General features: G+C 41.4%; 1 protein-coding gene across 1 annotated transcript in view; it reads left to right on the top strand.

The window, feature by feature from the left end:
* Positions 1–19,536, top strand: part of LOC310957783 (receptor-type tyrosine-protein phosphatase mu) — a gene marked incomplete at its 5' end in the record, with an annotated part of 160,805 nt that overhangs the window by 104,764 nt on the left and 36,505 nt on the right. Inside the window, 6 exons of the mRNA XM_083928513.1 lie at positions 382–418; positions 1,200–1,274; positions 2,867–3,002; positions 13,301–13,462; positions 17,250–17,326; positions 18,020–18,046. Of these exons, the coding sequence (XP_083784639.1) occupies positions 382–418; positions 1,200–1,274; positions 2,867–3,002; positions 13,301–13,462; positions 17,250–17,326; positions 18,020–18,046 (514 nt within the window). The remainder of the gene's footprint in view (positions 1–381; positions 419–1,199; positions 1,275–2,866; positions 3,003–13,300; positions 13,463–17,249; positions 17,327–18,019; positions 18,047–19,536) is intronic.

Raw genomic sequence — 19,536 nt, 5'->3', positions numbered from 1 at the left:
AAGGCTCCCTGACGTGTCATTTTGGAGCCCTGCATGTTGGGTTGGTGTCGCTTGTCACAGGGCTCTGGTTTCTCCACAGTGGCTGACCACCTTGAGCCGCGGGCTGTCGACAGATCGCTGTTGGCTGACAAATCAGCAGCTGAACACCACTAATCTGTGCTGTAGGCCCTCTCGCCTAACTGCATTTTGTGTCACAGTCATTGAGCTCAACAGATGATAGGGGACAGCGTGGAACTGACCGACCTGATTTGTTGTAACCGTGGGCTCTTAGATAGGTGTTGTTTCCCCTGCAAGTGTTTCTCATGTCTGTGCGTGTGTGTGATTAATCTGATTCTTTGCTTTTTTCTTCCCCTTTCCTCTTTATTTCATCTGTTTGCACAGGAGACCAAAATCGACTGTGTTCGAGTAGCCACCAAAGGTAGGAAAAAAATATCAGATTGACGCTTGCTATATGTAGCTATGATTTCGTAACTAACTAAATTAACATGACATTTATACAAACGTCTTGACACTCGCTTTAATGCGTTACCCTTTTTTAAGTGTCTTAAAGAGACAAAAAAGGTCTAAAATGGGTTCTATGGTCTTCACATCGATAGATTGACCAGGAGTGTGTTTTTCCATGAATGGGAGGCAGTCTGTGTCCCCATTGAGGTCTGTGGGTACTTAACTATGCTGCCTGTACATCCTGCTCTACACATTAAAAGTAATGAAGTCTAAGCACCATTGATCCAGGAGCAGAATTGATAAGGCCAGGGGGAGTCCGAGTCACACTCCGTTCCGGGCCATGGGAGGTCCTGTCACATGCCCCACACAATCTTTGTGTGTATTTCGCAGACCCACTATGGATTTCATGCATAGTTACAGATATCTTCATCTACATGGCTCAATAGAAGTGGTAGGATCATATAAGCCATTTTCACCTGAAGAGATACATTTGCATGTTGGGCTCACAAAGATACGTGTGAAATGATTGCTGATGCTAACCTGGCAAAACAAAATTGTGAAACGCTTTGGAATACTATGTTTTTTCTCTACCTCGGTGTTGCATGATGATGGGAGTTGTTGGTGTGGCTGTTTTCAGCTTCAGTGTGGCCTGTCTCTCTCTCTCTTTGTCTCTCTCTTTCTGTCTCTCTCTCTCTCTCTGTCTCTAACTGTCTCTCTCTACTGCATGCAACCCTGGATCCACTGACTCTACTCAGCCGCCATACTCGTGACTCAGCTCACAACCCCCTACATTCGCATCGCCCCAGCGGCCGGTGACAACCAACTAACAGGTCAGACCCGTAGCTTTCTGCACATTCTCTGACCGTCTCTGTTATTCCGTCCACAACTTGGTTTTACCCACTACACGTTTAATGTGGCAGGCCATGCTGATGACTCCTTCAACAGGAAAACAAACAGGTGGCATATCGCATGTGAGGTTTTGTTTATTGTCCTGGTATTAGCATAGAATCAGTGTGATTATATCATTAAAGATATCGCCGACATCATCTTTTACCTTCATCTTCCCAGCATTACCTGGCATGAAAGACTTGTTTGAGGTGCGATTTTCATTTGATGTGTCAGTGTGTGTGATTTTTGACAGGAGTTAATCCTCTCATGAATATATCTCATTATGTTGTGAGAGATTAAGTGTTGGTATGTGTTGGTTGCTACAACTGTAAAGCCACAAAAGGATGGAGAAGTGCTCGGCGTTAAGATCTGGAGAGTTTTTAAGACTATTGCATCTAATTATTAAAATTCTTACTTACTGTGTGTGTGTGTGCGTGTGTGTGTGCGTGCGTGCGCGTGCGTGTCACACTCTCTCCAAAGGAAAGAAGAATATTGACTTTTACGTCAGCGAACGTACAACACTTACAGCTCAAATGGGGATTTGTCAGTGACAGCAATTTCTGTAAGATTAGCCTGTAACAGTATACCAGGACAAAATGTGCTCCATCCGTCCAGACATAATTGTTAATATGTCACCAGTCTCGAAATCCTCCACAGCTCTACCTTAAAAACCTATATCTACAGTAAATAAAGCCCTGGCTGTTGATAACAACACACCAGAGCAAGAACAATATGTCACAACCAGCCCGGGATAGATATTTACCTTTTTGATAGCGAGGGAAAATGGCAATGCTGAGGAGAGCAGGAAGCCTGCTCTCACAGATTGGTCTGACACAACAATTTATCATTCTAAATTTACCCCCGGTGACAAGGAATAATGGTGTTGTTCAGGTGGACAGTTGTCATTCCAGGAACGTTGCTTTCCTCCGAGTGCTTCTTATCACTTCCCAGGGAGCAGCTGCTGTTAAAACAAGACACCCCCCCCCCCCCCCCCTCCCTTTCTCTATGCGTCTCTCGTTGTTGGCTATCTCCTACTGAACTGATATTTAATGTTTTGGTTATTTCAGGCTTTTTATCTTCTTGGTTATTATCTTTCCAGCTCTGCATCCTATATTTTTTACATCCTAGCAACCATTTGCCCCAAACATGATTAACCAAGGGTAAAGATGGTGCGCACTTATCTCTCCCAGTGCAGCTTGATCCATAGAGCGCTGATGTCCACTAAGGAAGGACAAAGCTTAAGGTGGAGTCTTCAGGACAACAGGGAATCACTTACTTTCAGAATAAACATTACCCTGAGGCAATAAATGTGAATTGATATTTATGGTCCACAAAATGCCACAAAATATCAGTGTATTGATTGATCAACCTCAGTCCTGCACACAGTCAAATCAATGAGAGGAAATACTAAAAGTCTGGATGTGCTGTTTTGTTCTTGTAGAACAATAGTAAACAGTCATTAGATCAGTTTCACAGCCCGACGGATTAATTGCACTTTCTTTGTTGGATCTTTACACTTTGCATTGTGTTTCAGGAGCAGCCACTCACAAACCTGACGCGGTTGAGCCGGAGAAACAAACAGACCACACAGTGAAGATAGCTGGGGTCATCGCCGGCATCCTCCTCTTCGTCATCATCTTCCTAGGAGTGGTACTCCTCATGAAGAAAAGGTAAGTTTTGTTTCTTACTCGTTAAAATACTACTCAAGATTTGTGGAAGAGGTTCAGCTTACTTGCTCACAAATAAGTAGTTTCTGTTTCATCATTTTGTATATTCTTCCCTCAAACGGTGGTATTGTCAGCTTTGTAATAAATAATTAATTTGATTATGTTGATACGCCCCATTAAGGCTGTTTACAGTCATGAGATACAGTGTGCCATGAAAAATTAATCCCTTTCCACGGCACCCTCTAACAAACACATAGAGCTTCAATGCCATTGGAATGGGAATAGGACATTTTTTTTTTTTGAGGCCTGTGGTATGGAGAGAGGCGAGGAGGAGATAAGAAAGAAAATATGATGAAAGGCTCAAAAAGAAAGAGGATGGCCACATACCGCTGAAGGCTAAGTTTACATTAGCCCTGGACCCCATACTGGAGAGAGGTCTTCTGTACATACCCCAGCTATCAGGGGAGCTAAAGCTCAGCAAATATCAGCCTCCTTTTGTCCACAGCAAGGCTTGAAATAACACAGTGTCAGTTTCTGCAGAGATTTCTTTGGTTGACACAATTGGTTTCCTATAATATCTTGATGTGAAAATAACTACATTTCCTTGTAAAACTTAGTTCTCTTTAAACTTAATTAAAGTTACAATTTATTGTTAGATAGCTTCTGTTAAAGGTGAGTACAGTAGAGGGAGAAGATTAAGCCATGCGGGGGGGGGGGGGGCATACTTGTGTATAATCACAGCGCTCCATGTTTATTTACATATGGCAGGAATATGAGGTTCTTCATTTCCTACAGCAGGCCCTGTCTGTGTAGCATAGTGATCAGTGGGTGGGTGTGAAGCACTCAGTAATGGAATTGTTTTCAATTAGCCTTAATCAAACCAGAGATGGAGATGACTTCATTGGTTGAATTTTGTGTAATTTACTATTACCAACAGGGAATCTGAGATGTGTTTAGACATTCAAAGCACTCATTAACTTTTAACCATGGAAGTCAGATAACGTAATTTTTATAGGTGTATAAAATGATGTGTTTATAAAAGAGAGGGGGGGAGGAGTGACAGCCTGGTTGCCTCTGATTTACCATCATATGCTGTAGACCAGATCAATATCAATAGCAATAGAGAGTTTCTACTGTACTTTACTGAGCACCCCACCCCCACCCCCCTTGCAAAGCATGACATGACTCCAAGCGATCACCTTTGCCCTCATGATCACTAGTTTACCTCCACGTATGCCACCATATCTGATTTTGTTCATTTCTACTCTTTTTTCAAACATTAATATATTTTTACTTTTTCTTTCCTTTTCATTCCATCCCCTCCCCCTCCTCCACTGCTTAAATCCTACCACCACCCCACTCGGCAGAAGAACCTATCACTCCTACACTTACTACCTGTAAGTAACCACTTTGTGTAATGTTAGTGCCATGCTTTTCACCCACATGCTGTTTTCCCATGCATGCAAAGAGCCATGTCATCCTCCTCCTTCTCAGAGCTATTACAGAGGCCCAACTGTAATCTCTGCCGGAGGAATGGAGGACGCCACTCCAAAACATCTCCACACGATGAGCGCATCATACTGTATGTCACATTGGCACGACTTCTGACGAAGGCACGCAGATGCAGCTGCACCCCCACAACATTTACCCACCACTGAAAATGTTATTGCAAACATAATTTCTGCAAGATATTTAAGGAGTTTGTTTATCAAATGAACTAAATTGCCGTAATGATTGTACGGCTGCCAAACTCTTCTTGTGAAAGGAAAAAAAAAAATCAATGCGGGAGCTACTGCATTTTTACTGAGTGTGAATTTTTCATTCGCCTCCAATGATTTCATCTCTGTTGACTTGTCAAAGTTGGATATATTGAAGTGCCTATCACAGTGAATCTTTGCTTTACTTGCGCCCAGAACCTCAATGAGCTAATCCAAATATTTCACATGTTGTACACGTGTGTGTATATACACTCTGCAAGTGCCAAACATGCAATAACTATGTTGGACTGAAAATGTAAGCACAAGCTATCATGTTGATACTTTCTCCCCTTCTTTTTTTAAGCATGTTTTTTGTGTTATTGCACATCCATCCCATTGGTTCTATAGTGATGGGGGGAGTCTTTAGCTGGCAGGACATTTGCATCACTACTGAAGGAGCTGATGCGATCACTGAATAACCTCCTTTCCATTTAGACGTCCCCGACATCATAAAACAATAGCCGTAGCGCTGCTTCATTTGCTCTTTATAGAAGAGATGATTCCCCATCACACCTCTGAATGGTAAAGAAGCTTATTCTGCAGCTCTGCCTTCACCGCTGTAGCTCATAGGCTCCCTCTGTACGGTCTTTGTGAAGGATGCCGACTAATCTGTCTTGAGATGGCTGTGATCAGAGGAGAGAATGGAGGCTGCCTCACATCAAAGAACATCTTAGAATACACCTGGAGATAATACTACTCTGAATACTCTGCGTGTCACTCATATTAGATCACAGCTGTCTTGGATGGGAAGCCCCAGTGATTTAGAGGAGCGGTGTCATCTAAGCTGAGCACACATTGACCGAGTTAAGCAGAAAGAGACACGTTTGTCAGTGAATCTATCAAAATATCACTTTTGTGCTATTATTTTAAGGGTTACATACAAATAGCATTTTCTTGGTTAATAGGCTATTTGCATAAAGAGGTGATGGTAGAATCTACAATTACAGATGTGTGTTTTAGTGATGTTGAAAAATGATTCCTCTATTTGAAGGACATGGCGCCTCAAAAGAGGGTTTGTTTGGAGCCGTGTTTGCTTTGATTGACCGGTTTTAGGTTAGCCAAATAAGATATTCCGGCTCCAGTCACATAACAGGATGTGGCCCTTCAAAAATCAATGTACGTGTGACGTCAACAGTACCACATTCGAGACGAGAGATTTCAAAAGAAGGGAGTGGTCCGTGAATGTTGTGACTCCTCTCCAAAGCTGACAAGATAACAACATAATATAGAGTTAGAAAAGCTGAAGGAGTAACGATCCCCATTGGGAAATAGAAAAAAAAACACACTTACAGAAGGTGCGAATAAATAAATAACCAGAACAGCTCAGATTTCTGGATCTGTAACAAGGGGTGAAAGTCCTCTGCACAACTTCTTTGATGGAAAATCGAAACTGTAGCATTTTTACATGCAAAATGCCTATTTAAACAAGTTATTTATGAGTGGCTAGAAGGTGTTCATTATTTTGAAGGGTGAAATTCACTTGACAATAGATTTAATGAAGATTTGATTGATTTGTATTCACCTAGTCCTCCTAATGTTGCTGCTTATTGTGGATGTATGGATCTTCTGCAAGTGAATAGTTTTATATGTATTTATATTTTTCACCGCTGTCGTAGTAGTAAATTAATAAGTGTTATAATAATTTTTCCGCTGAATATATAGGGATGATCAACACTAGGCCTAGGTAAAACCAAAGGAATTCTCTACAAGGCTGTTAAGAGGTGATACAGCTGTGCATCATGAGTAATTGACATAATACAACCCCCCATCCTCGTATATTCTCTCTATATCTGTCTCTTGTGTCGTTTGTGGTAGGCACAAGGATGCAATGCAAATGAGGGGAACGCAGAAGCATTGTTAGTTAATTGGAAAGATGATTTGTACCTTGAGGTGTTAAGGCAGGAGCTGAAATGTTGAAGCTCTCCACAGAGTTGCTCCGCAGGACGGATGTGTAGTCCTTTTACCCTCACTGTTATTCTCTCAAGGTGTCTCATAAGCAACTACTACAACTAATACAACTAATACAGTGCATACACCCAATGTTTATATTAAAAAATAAATTAACTTTTTTCAGATGCTCATCTCTGGAGCTTTTACTTGCAGTTCTGATGACGGCCTTGTTGCCAGGCATGAGATTACAACACCTCTATGATTGATGAACCCCATTAATGCTCTGATGCATTCATCAAAGTCTTTTAAAGGCCTGAGAACATCCTGCAGTCACCAAAATATGCACTTTAGGTACATTGCCAGAGGGGGGTGTGGGGGCTAGCTCTCAAAACATCAGTCAGATCGCTCATTAAGGATGCAGTTACATGTGTGATCAAATATATGACCGATCTTTAATCAGGTGGTCGTACCGGCCGCTGTGCCTGCTGCTGTTGGGGACAAGAGAGAGATCAATGGCATAGGGCAAGGGTTGAGATTCAGTTTTTAATTCCTGTGAGAGTTGGATCCATCCATCAAAAAAGCAGGCATGCACACTTACTGTATCACTTTGTGAATCATTATTCATGCTTGTCTAGTGCCCCTCAAACCTCAGGTATGTGATCTGACTGTGTAGATGTCTTGTGCATCCCTAACTGACCAATAGATTTTCTTCATCCTGTAAAATAAGATTTAACTAATCCCTAGTTGTTTTTTTTAAAAATTCGTTTCGACCTTTCATCCATACGCAAACTGCATTTTACTGAAAACAGATCTTTTGGAAAAATCTGAAATCTGAGTTTTTGGCTGTTACGTCAGTGTGCACCGTTTTCTCTTTTTTTTAAGGCATCAAAGATGAGGTGACATTTTGTGCAAAAAGAACAAAGAACAAAATAGTGCTGGTTCTAACCGATAACAGGACATTTTAAATGTTTGTCTACACATAAATGTACAGTCAACTATAATGAGGAACCGAGGCATCCGAATGCACAACTGAGGCCGCTGCTCCATTATTCAACACTCCCACCTCAAAGACCCTGTGACAGACCCTGCTGCCAACTTTGACTTCTGATTGGCCAACATCATCTTCTTGAAACCAGATATTCTTGCTTTATTGGCTTTAGGGTAGTTCGCAGCCTGTTTGTTGGCACATATATTTTTTTCAATACGGCTTGTGTGGACATCATCTTGTTGAGAGCTAAGGTGGCGAACCCTGTTTTCAAAAATAGCCTTGTATGTGTGGACTAGGCCTGAATCTAGATTCCTGTATTATCAAACAAATGTTGCCTTTCTACAACTTGGGTTTCTACAACTTCATTGTATCGGTTCACTCTCACCAATTGTATAGCATATAGCAGATTTAAACATGCAATAAAGGTTTTTTTGGCCCCTTGCAGGCAGTGGAAACAAGTTTGATTTGGCAAACTATTAGCAAACAGTCGCAAACTTACACCTCCAGGATTTATGGAGCAACGTTATCATTCATTTGGAATCTGTTTGTGTCCACCTGATTCCAATATTCACTCTCTTTTAGCTCTGTTTTCGGTCTCTACCCATATCTGAGGGAAATATCTGGCTCTATAACTGCTAAATGTTCCACTCTGTTCAGCAGCTACTCTCTAACTGTGTCTGTCTGCTGTCTGGTGCTGAACAGCGGGTTTATCAAAGCTTTGTCACTGAAAACCAACGCCTGCTGGGGCTGAAATCGGCGCTATGAGAGCAGTGAGGGTTAACCAACACATTAAATTTGCTGGGCAGACAGCTAAACATAGCTGAAACTCGCTATATGGCTCTGTAAAGCCAAGGGGAGCCATTTATCAAGTTGCCAGAAACATTACCTCCAGAAGGATAGTACTGTTTCTATGTGTCTGCTGGATGTGTTAAATCCTTTTCCTTTGACCTCAAGCAGCCGAAAAAGCACTTCTTTGAATTATGATGTTTGTTTGGGTTTTTTTTTTTATCATTAAGTGATACCTATGTTTCTAAGAATACCTCATTATTTAAGTCCTGATTTGAATTTCCCATGATGGCCTGAATGTTTTTTGTATCCTTATATGGATAACACAGCATACAAAGTTTTATTGAAATTAAAGTCATGTTTGCACAACATATGTATATAGTAAATATAGTAATATGTATAGAGTATTAATAGTTCCAGTGTCCTCCTTGAGATGACTTCCTACAGAATCTTCTCGCGGTTTACGAGATTTTGAGTGACCTGGATTTCTGGCGGTCATCCAAGATTTATAGAACCGTAGTTACATTCATAACTTTCTTTCTATTTCATCCTTACTGACCTCCAGAGGCAGTGCTTAACACTGGATGACTCATACTAACAGAGTCACAAGGAATCCAGGATACCCACCTCATAAAGATGAGGAAGGAAGGAGAAAGTCCGTCGGAAAACCACGCCCAATGGATGGGGGTGGCCACATTCACACTGTAATAGCCGGAAAACGTGCTTGGTAATGCCCATGAGGTCACAGTACATATGACCTCCAAGGGCACTCCTCTCAGGACGGTCCGTGACGTTGAGACACTCCTGGTATAGTGGCATTTTACATTGGATGGTAGAGAAAGCCCTGTATTCAGAGGCTATGACATCCACAATCCAGCAGAACAGGTGCTGTTTGGACACAGCATGACCCCTCTTAGATCCAGGAAGCGATCTCGTAGACGACACCGGAACTTATACCTGAACCAGGGGCCGTCGGATGTCACATGTGACTTTGTTGGTATTAATACTCGACCTGCGCGTGCGCAAGACAGAAGATATCCAGTATTAAGCTCTAACTTTGGCGGTCAGTAAGGATCAAATAGAACCCTGATGGCATGATGATTGCATACATTTTATCGAGTGGCCGTGATGGTAAACAAACCTGTATGCCACTTTCCGTGTCGTAATTTACCAAACTCCTGCAGTGAATAGAAAAAAATAGCTTCAATTGCTTCTTTTTTACTGAAAACACACACAAACACATAAATCATCATTCATGGGAGGCCTACTAAACGTACCATGTATAACACAATGTGCTCAGGGCAAACACCTTCATTAAACCTTACAAGCCGAACATGCAGCAAGAATCACATTAATTGGTACAAGCCGTGCAGAGTTTTTGCACCTACAAGCTCTGAATTTTGATGAGGAAGGGGAAAGAGGAAGAGCAGCTCGAGCAGGGCGAAGGGATGTCATGCATGAGATGATGAAGTTTCAGTGCATAAATTTGACATTATGTGTCATTTACAAAGCATCTGTGACAAATCACACTTTGGCACTATACAAAGTTGCTCTCATCGGCTACCTAACTACATGTAACAAATTGGAATAATATAGGCAATAGTAAAAAAATATATATATTTTTGCTACAGTTAGTCTAGAGCATGAACATTTATTCTTGTGACAATAAGACGCGGTTGAAAGCTTTATATGAAAAATGTGAAAAGAAATTATATAAATTTGTATGAATTATATATGCTGTAAGAGTATGTGGTTTTAATAGGATCATTTTAAAATGCAGTACATATTATTACTTGATTCGAGCCATAATTAAGTATATTTAGTGGTCAGTATCTAAAATGAAGCCATACAGTAATGTAGGAGCAAGGTGATAAAATACAAATTTTAGAGGCAGAACACCCACACAGTGGTGCTTTAACAGATAATAAATGTAAGTAATTGTAACAAAATGTTGGCTAGTACACATACAAGCTGAATAATACACAAAACACACAGTTGTGCAGAATTGTTGAAGAAATTAAGTTAACAGATAAACAGTCTTGTGTGTCACCTACAGCGTCTGCATTCAGAAATAGTTTCATCATTGTTCCTGCTGTTTCTGCTGCTAAACTAAAGTAATAGATGGAGGAATGGGAATATGATGGATGGCCAGACAACCTCACAGGAGAATGTGTGAAAGATGGAGAAAAGTTTTAAATGAAACACAGTGCAAACAACCAGCGAAATGCCCCCACTGTGTGAATCAAAGACACTTCTGTTGCTCCTCCCAGCTGCGTGTCAGTCATCTTAAACGCACACACACACACACACCCATGCTCTGCGTGTGTTTACGGATCGTCTAATGAAGCCTTCTTTGTCCCAATGTCACAAGGTTTACGCTGCTCCAGCGCCGAAATGAGGCCCACCATGCTGAGCTTGAGGTTTTGAAGCTCTTGTTTTAGAAGTTGCAGCAGCCTCACCTCCCACAGAACAGTGATTCTGGCGAATACGCACAGACATACAAGTCATGCGGCTTCCTTTTTGTTGTTGCTGAACTCATGAAGCCCTGCTCACTTAGATCCTAGATATGCCACGCCTGTCATGTACAGAACTGCAGACAATCCCTCTAATGAGAGTTGCCTAATATAGTCACCTGGAGTGTTTGCTCACTCTTTACTTCTACAAACACCTCTGCCATCTGTCTGTCGCTTCCCCTTCATATGCACATTCACTGCTGTTCAAAGAAATTTGTGATTTTATTGTCGGGCATGCCTGCAAGCAATCAGTCCTGTAAATTTTTTTGTTGGGATATTTCCACATGCAGCTTTACGCTAACTATCAGGGGATATGATAAATGGTCACATTCATCAAGATGCACAAACACTCCACTGTACACTGCCTCGTACTATCTCTGTCAGCACATCAGACCCTGTAATATAGTCATCTATCATTACATTTTCCCCTCTTACAAATGAGGAGAGAATAGCTTGCCAATTAATCTTCATCTAACACCCACGGTGCCTTGCAAACATCCCAGTATTGCTGGTGCTTTCCTCATTTTGGCACTGGTGTCTGTGCAGCCTCGTTTATCTCCAACACTCGTTCTTCAGCTAATACACAGGCCAAGAAAGCGGAAATCCAAATCCTAAAGGACTCAGAAGTAAGAACAGTGATACAGCATTAAAACATGGATTATAGTGATTCTTAATAGTCCTCTCTGTGAGCGTACACGCTGTCGCATCAGTCTTAATAATGCCTGGGGTGCATAGAGCTCTCCCTCCCCTTCTCTCTCCCCCCTATTACAATATGAAGCTATAACATGAAAAAAGAAACAAGATTGCCATTTTGTTCCCTACTCTAATTGCAGATTAAAGACAAATAGTGAGTCTGGCAGATGAAAATGTCACTACTTTGTCACTTTGCTTTCTGAGGAGCGGATCCACTATTAGCCTCACGTCGCGGCCTTCAGAGCAAATGACTGTTTGAAGGCAGCGGGGGCCTGTTGCCATATGGCACCAGACAGCGTCAAAATTGAATAAACAGAGGAGATTCGCGAAAACAAAGCAGCAGGAGTGCATCATTAGACCACAGTTGTCCGTGAGAGAGACTGCTATTCAAATAGGCCGAGGGGTCACACAGAGAGTAACAAAGTGTGAGGATCAGTGTGAGGGCTGCCATAGTTAATTCTTACACCGCTCTCTCCCCTCCAGCTACAGAGCAGCAGCGGGCATCAGATATGGCTTTAACTTACAGTATGTTCCAGCTCAAGTGGTTTGACACTTTTCTGTTGTGAAACCTGGTTGGAAATATAGTTTGGTTAGCTCCTCGGAGTGATGATTGGATGTATTATTTATCGGAATGGGAATTTATTTATTTTTTAATGCCTGTGGCTCCTATCTTTGGGAGGTCAGAGGTCAGCTTCAGTGCAACACCCCTTCAGGGGCTGTGGACAGTCAAAAAAAATTACTTTCTATGTATTTTCCAAACCACCATTCCTTGACCTCGATGGAAAATTTCATGAGGTCATGGAAAGATGTCAAGGAGAATTCATAAAGACAACCTACGGTGCTACGGGAATCCGACTGCACTTAAACTCCATAATTCTGCAAAAGCTGATGTTAGCGACGTGGGTCCTCTGCGGTGAATGTACTACTGAAGGCATATCTTAAATCCTTTGCCCCACGTGCGTCAGTAATGTGTGTGTGTGTGTGTGTGTGTGTGTGTGTGTGTGTGTGTGTGTGTGTGTGTGTGTGTGTGTGTGTGTGTGTGTGTGTGTGTGTGTGTGTGTGTGTGTGTGTGTGTGTGTGTGTGTGTGTGTGTGTGTGTGTGTGTGTGTGTGTGTGTGTGTGTGTGTGTGTGTGTGTGTGTGTGTGTGTGTGTGTGTGTGTGTCTCTGTCTGTCTGTCTGTCTGTCTGTCTGTCTGTCTGTCTGTCTGTCTGTCTGTCTGTCTGTCTGTCTGTCTGTCTGTGTGCGTGTGTTTCTCAATGCGTTCACTCCATACACAATGCTTTAATGGTGTTTGATAAGGAACAGATTGCTTGTAGGCTCCAGCACATCAACTCAAAGTAGGTCAATAAAAGCAGGTTGACTGTTTCAGTTCACAACTCTAATTCTTCTGCCCCCAAATACTATAGCTAATTTTAAATCATCAGGGCCACTGATGTATTTGGGTTAGGGTGTCACACCTTTTCACATTCTCAAGGATTTACTGTATATTGCACTGCTTGGAAAAGCTTCTGGAGCCTAATAAAACCTAATGTGACCACAACCCAGGGCACATTAGCTCAGCCATCTCATTACATGTATGATTCATCGCAATCAGCATCATATCAGATCAATTCGAGTGCAGTCATTGTTGCCGTTTGTCTGATTGTTTGTTTTTATTTATCTCCCTTATGAAGGAAATTGGCCAAGAAGCGTAAGGAGACACTGAACAGCACCCGCCAGGAGATGACAGTGATGGTCAACTCCATGGACAAGAGCTACACGGAGCAGGGTACTAACTGCGACGAAGCGTTGTCCTTCATGGACACACACAGCCACACACTGAACACCCGCAGCGAGTGCGCGCTAACACTCAACGCCCGCAGCGAGTGCGCGCTCACACTCAACGGCCGCAGCGAGTGCGCGCTCACACTCAACGGCCGCAGCGAGTGTGCCCTCACTCTCAACGGCAGAGGTAAGATGGCCCTGCATGAGCCTACCTGCCTTCTTGCAGTCACACACACTGAGCTCGGTGGAAGCAATTTATTTGGATTGGTCAGGTGAGAAAGAAATCAGACTTGGCTGCACAGGAAATATTCACACTGGGACAACCTCAGAATGTGAGTCTTGGTCCTCTTCCTAGTGAACTGTGAATTTAGGAACATATACGGAAAAAGCTTGGTATGAAGTCCTCATTTACAGTGTGAAATATCTGCCTTTGCTTTTAAGTCAGGACTGGAATCATATTTGTTTTGACTCCCACAAAAAAGCTCAGCATTTGCAGAACAATGGTCCAGTGGGAGACCTCATGACTTTTTGTCACTAACCATGATAAAGGTGTTTTTTTCTTTTTTGTGTCATTTACCACATCCAGTTTCCTAAATGATTGTTGAAAATGGATTTTTAATGAAGAACTGTCTCAATGTCTCTTTGTTTTTCTGTTTTTGCCGAGTTCTAACCGATACTTTATTCAGCCATTGCAAATGATTTGACAGTAATTTTGTAGCTTTTAAAAAACTACTTGTGTTAGCAGTGCTAGTGGTAGTCAATGGGGAACCGCCTTCTTCATAACAGTTTAAGAAAATTAACTTTCATTTGACGGAAAAGACTTTGATATGATTTTGATCTTGTTTAGTTTTAACTTAAAAGGGAGATGCGTCCTTCTTCACAAACCCTAAGCCCTCAAGGGTTTGTTGTGCCCTTTTTATATTTTCCCTTTATCATTTCTTACATTTTTCTAATTCATTTGTGTCAAATAGCTAAAACTAAACTAAAGTCAGCGGTATTAATAATGCACTATTAGGATGTTGCTAATACCAGCACTGCACTCAGGTTGCACAGCTGTGTTGTGCAAACACTTGCTTAAAGTCTGTTGAGCGTCTTGCATTGTGATCAATAATCAAGGCTGCTTGAAATCCCAAACCTGACCTCAAAGCTCACCAGTAAACATGAAGAACTCTGCTGTCAGGTCTCAAACTCAGCACCCTTCTGTTTCCAATTCAAGGAGGAAGCACACAAAACATCCCAGATCTGGTGCGATAACCTATTCATTTTCTCCATTCCCAGGTTAAACTTAATACTTTGTTGATGGACAGCTAAGCCAAGTCTGCACCCAGGGCTTGACCTGGTATAATCCCAGTCAAAACCATCAGATTAAAACTCCACAGCAGCTTCTGTCTCCACACCCCTGCAGGGGGATGAGCCCCAAAGATGCTCTGACCTTGATTAACTGTCTGTTAGTGCGGATGTTCAAATCTGGCCCTCTGTCTGCCAGCGCAAATGATTTAAATGCATTACTTTTTACTCTGCCTATCAGTGTAATGCCTTCAATACTGTACCTAAGCCCGCTCAGGGTCTCCATGACCTTACATGGCTGTCAGTCATGTCATTTGAGCTCAAAACATCATGGCTGTCAGATTATAATCCTGAATATACTGCACTCGTAACCCAAACCCAATTACCAAGGCAGTTGGTGTTGTTGATTGTTACATGAGGAGTCCTTATTTTTTAAGAAAGCAGGTGACAAAGGTTTATTCTATTGCTCTGCTCCGGTACATTAATTTTAGTAATTCAAAATAACTTTGGTTTCACATTTTCTGTATTATGCTACTTTATATTTACACTGCACTACATTTCAGAAGGAAATACTACATTTTAGGGTTTTTTTGCTCTGCTCTTCTGTATTAGTTTTAAGTATAAGTTACTTTGCATGTTAACATTGTACATTCAAATCATATGATCATCTTATAAGATAAGCAATATATGTTCTAAATATACAGGGTGTTCCACACTTAATAATTGTTAAGTAGGTGTTCATTAAAAGTCATTTAATTTTCAAAATGCAATAGAATTTACAAACATCATTTTTTTGTTTTGTCACCACCTGTTCTCAGACTGACGTTCGTTCTGGTCGAAGCACTGCTGACAACATGAAGCAATAGGATCGCACACATCACAAAACAATTCCCTTGGTATTTGCAACCAGCGATTGCTGCAGGTTGTGAACAGCCTCAGTCTTGTTGCAGGTCTCATAGCGTAGGCTTTGTCTTTTAGGAATGTTGTGTGTGCACTAACAAATTAACGTTTATTTTAATATTGTGGTAATGGCATCTTCCTTAAAGCTGGGGTAGGAAGCTTAGTTTGCACCTCCTCTTGTTTGCTCTGTTTTCAGGCTTAAGATAATCTAGCCCATGACATTAGACTTTGACCATTTACAGGCAGTTCCTACTGGCTGTTCTTCCAATGCACTATAAATGTTGAAAACCTGATTCAAAGGTGGAAAATCCTGTAGGAAAAGTTACTTTTCCAGCATTGGCAACCGCTGCTTACACTGCAAAGCACCCTTAAAATTGGAAGACGACTGACTCATCAAAAGGAGTCTAAAAGAGAGTGTGACAATAAACTCAAGATAACACGTGTCAATACCAGCAAAGAAAGCAATGGAGAGAAAATGTTGCTAATAGTTTAGCCTCCTGCTAACAGTATCCAAAGGTTCTCTGCTGCTGCAGGGGCTCACAGCTGCTAGCATCATGTTTTTTGTTTTTTTATTCATAAACATGTAAATAGCTAGAGCCTCGAATCACCTCAAAGACCTTTACAGGTTAACAACAGGACGATCATTCTCATAGAATCACTGCTTTATAACTGCATCGGGATCACGATCAGGATGAATGAAATGTGCAGGTTACTGGATGAAGTGTGTGCCCATGCGCGTTTGGTGGGAAGGGCTCCAGGCAGAGAGGGGAGAGCTGCAGGAGAAGGGCTGTATTTTCAAATTCCTGTGTTCTTTTACACTTTTCCAGACTTCTGCCTCCCCAACCTTTAAGTAAAAGTTCTGAGGCCATATTCACAAACCATCTTAAGGCTAAGTGTAGGTCCTAACTTCTTGATTTATGAGTAACTAAGATAAGTGTAATTCTTCTTTTTTTGTTTTGTTTTATTGTTTGCAAAAGTTTAAAACATACATAGAAATTTTGTTTTTTAGAGAACTCCAAACTTTCCTATGATGACATCTTTCCTTTCATCCACAAGTTGAGCGAGGTGTAGGTGTCCAGGTTTTTTTTTCTTACGTGTTGGCAGAGCGGTTTTGTCCGTGTCAGCCATGGTTATTCTAGCCCTATCATTAAAATGCTTCTTATTTAGGCCTACATATCCACTGATTGTCTAATGAGCTGCCAGACTTCAGTACGCCTACCTGGCGGCGAATAAGTGACAAATAAGTATATTCTTGGTTTCATATTAAATCAGAGACGGATAATACGTTTTTATTTATAAATCCTTATTTGCACATAACAGGCTATTTCCCAAAGTGTTTCAAAAATTCACTCTTAGGGACTCCTTCCCTCTCAGCCAATCACTGTGGGCATAGAAGTTATGAACATGATGTCATCCACAGCAACATAGTTAACCCCGCCCCCTAGTTTTGGCTAAGGAGTCCCTCCCACTCCTTAGTAAAAGTTGGTCTCAGAGGTTTTGTGAATAAGTTTTAAGAAATTATTCTTAACTAAGAACTTTAAGTGCTCCTTTGGAGGACTCTTGGCGCTAGATAAAAATGTTTGTGAATACAACCCCTGAATACTACAACTACTAAGCAACACTACACGATTTAATGCCTTGTGTTGTGTTCTTTTCCCCATCTCTAGCTGGATCATCCCCCTCTTCCTTCACGCTTCCTAAAGCCAACACTCTCAGCACTTCCATCCCCACCAACTCCTACTACCCAGGTAAACACACACTGTATTTTCCACACTAATCCTGTATGTCAACACAGAAGTGCTTACTACAGAAGCAGTGATGTCGCATGAAACCAGAAGGTGTGAAAACCAGTCCTTGTGAAACCGGCAAATGTGTCAGGATAAATGAAGAAGAGTCAATATTTTCAAACAAGAATTAATTAGTTGAATGTTCTCGGTAAAACCTCTATTTATGTAAATTAAATACTAATAAAGTAATGAGCGGTATAAATGATTTTGATTGCTTTAAAAATTAGAAAACGATTTCACAAATGAGACGGTAGATAAATTGACTTTGGATGGGTTTACACCATGCTACATCTCTGGTTATAACAGGAAGTGTTTAGCTTTATCACTTTGCCAAGATGGAATTTAGCTGTTCAATCATCACTTCAATCTCTTCAAATAATATGCATAATTATATGTCGTATGTAATCAGATCACAGCTCATTGAATAGATGGAGTAAAGGGCAGTTAGATTTCTAATCAACTAAACTTAGTGTATAATTAGCTTTTCTGAAAAAAATGATGAGTTTCTTGATTTGCTGCTTGGCAACAAACCAGCAAACTGTCAGTTATTGTTTTGTTATTGTTATTTTTCATGGATTTATCTTGGCTTCTTTTATTTATTGCAACTCTTTTTCCTCCTCCAACTTCTGCACTTGTTATGGGGTGTATGAGCAGATCCCTTTGTGCCAACGGCTATCTTAGGTGAGACACACTTTCTTTACCCATTGCTGTTGATTATGTATTCTTACTTCTACGTAGAAGACAATTACAGTGCATTACATTCACAAGATGGCTGTTTGAAGACTTTACTGTGAGGACAAGAAAAGCACAGATTTTCTTTTTCCCATTTTTTTGTTTGGTTGGCTTTTACTAAAGATGGCTTCCTCACCTTCATACCTGCCTGCTGCTGCTCCCCCCTCCCCCTTCCCTGCCTTCCTCTTCCTCCCCGTCAAACAAGGGGCTCTCCTGGGCTCAGGCTGGCTTCACTCCATCCCATCCGCATTGCGTGTCGTGCGTGTGATGTCACATACGTGTTTGACCTCTCATATGCATGGACAGACATGTGGACTGGATGTGGGGGATTGTCTATGGGGGGCAACGGGGGAGGGGGGGTGGGGATGGGGCAGTTCGCCCCAGCGCCAAGGCGCGCTGAAGCCATAGCAGGTGCACTGACACACAACCAGAAATTAAACAGTGTGAGAGGGAGACAGAAAAACGCTCTCTCTTAGCCCCCCCCCCTCAAAAAAAAAAAAAAATTCCAAGACGGGAAGCGTTCGGTCTGAACATCTGAAGTCTTGCATTAGCTGTGCTGCCCTCCCATCCCTCCCCTCTCTCCTCACAACGCATTTAACTCCCCTCCCTCCCTCCCTCCAAAACAACAACCTTTTCTATTATTCTTTTTAATGTCGCTCCCCCTGCCTTTGGCTAACTGCTAGTGACCTACTTGTTTTTGTTTTGGTTTCGCCACTGTTCATCCTTCTCAGGGATAAAATAGAATCATAAAAAAGCATTTTGTTCTTCTGTTAATTATTACTGGCTTTGTTGAGTATGCACAGCAAACCAAAGTGCAGCATCTTAAACGAGCAGATGCTTTTTATACCAGCGGAGCACAAAATGTAGCTACTAAGTGGGGCACTAGAACTGTATATTTTAATACTCAAGGCCAATATGAAAGATACAATAAGCAACTCTACTCCAGCTTCACCATAACTGTATGTACAAGTACACAACTTACAATTAGGGCTTTATTTTTGAAAGTTTTTTTAAGTGCAACTTAAGGCAGTGTCTTTCATCATCACTTCTGTGACAGCTGCTTATGTTAGTTCCACATTTAATGAAGCATGAAACAATTAACATGAAATTACCGCAGCCAGAAAAGGTTACATGCTTTCTGTTGTGACGCACTCAGTCACAGCATTGTCTCAGTCGAGGTTAATGATCTAAACTGATTCAATCATAGAGGATTTGGTAATGTTTTTGAAATATTAAAAAAAAAAGAATTACCATAAATACAGGTGTCACCACGAGCACATGCAATTATAATTATAGCAGTTAGAGAAAGACATTCATAATTTCAGAATACTCAAAAAAAGTATTAGAATGATTAAAATATGCAATTACAGCTTGTTCCAAAGACGACCAGTATTTCACCATTATTTTCTCCCTTGAAATCCATGACTTCCTTTGTTTTG

Source organism: Echiichthys vipera (assembly GCF_963691815.1).
Source record: "Echiichthys vipera genome assembly, chromosome: 15".
In the NCBI taxonomy this organism is placed as follows: domain Eukaryota; kingdom Metazoa; phylum Chordata; class Actinopteri; order Perciformes; family Trachinidae; genus Echiichthys; species Echiichthys vipera.
This window is presented reverse-complemented; position numbering and strand designations above follow the sequence as displayed.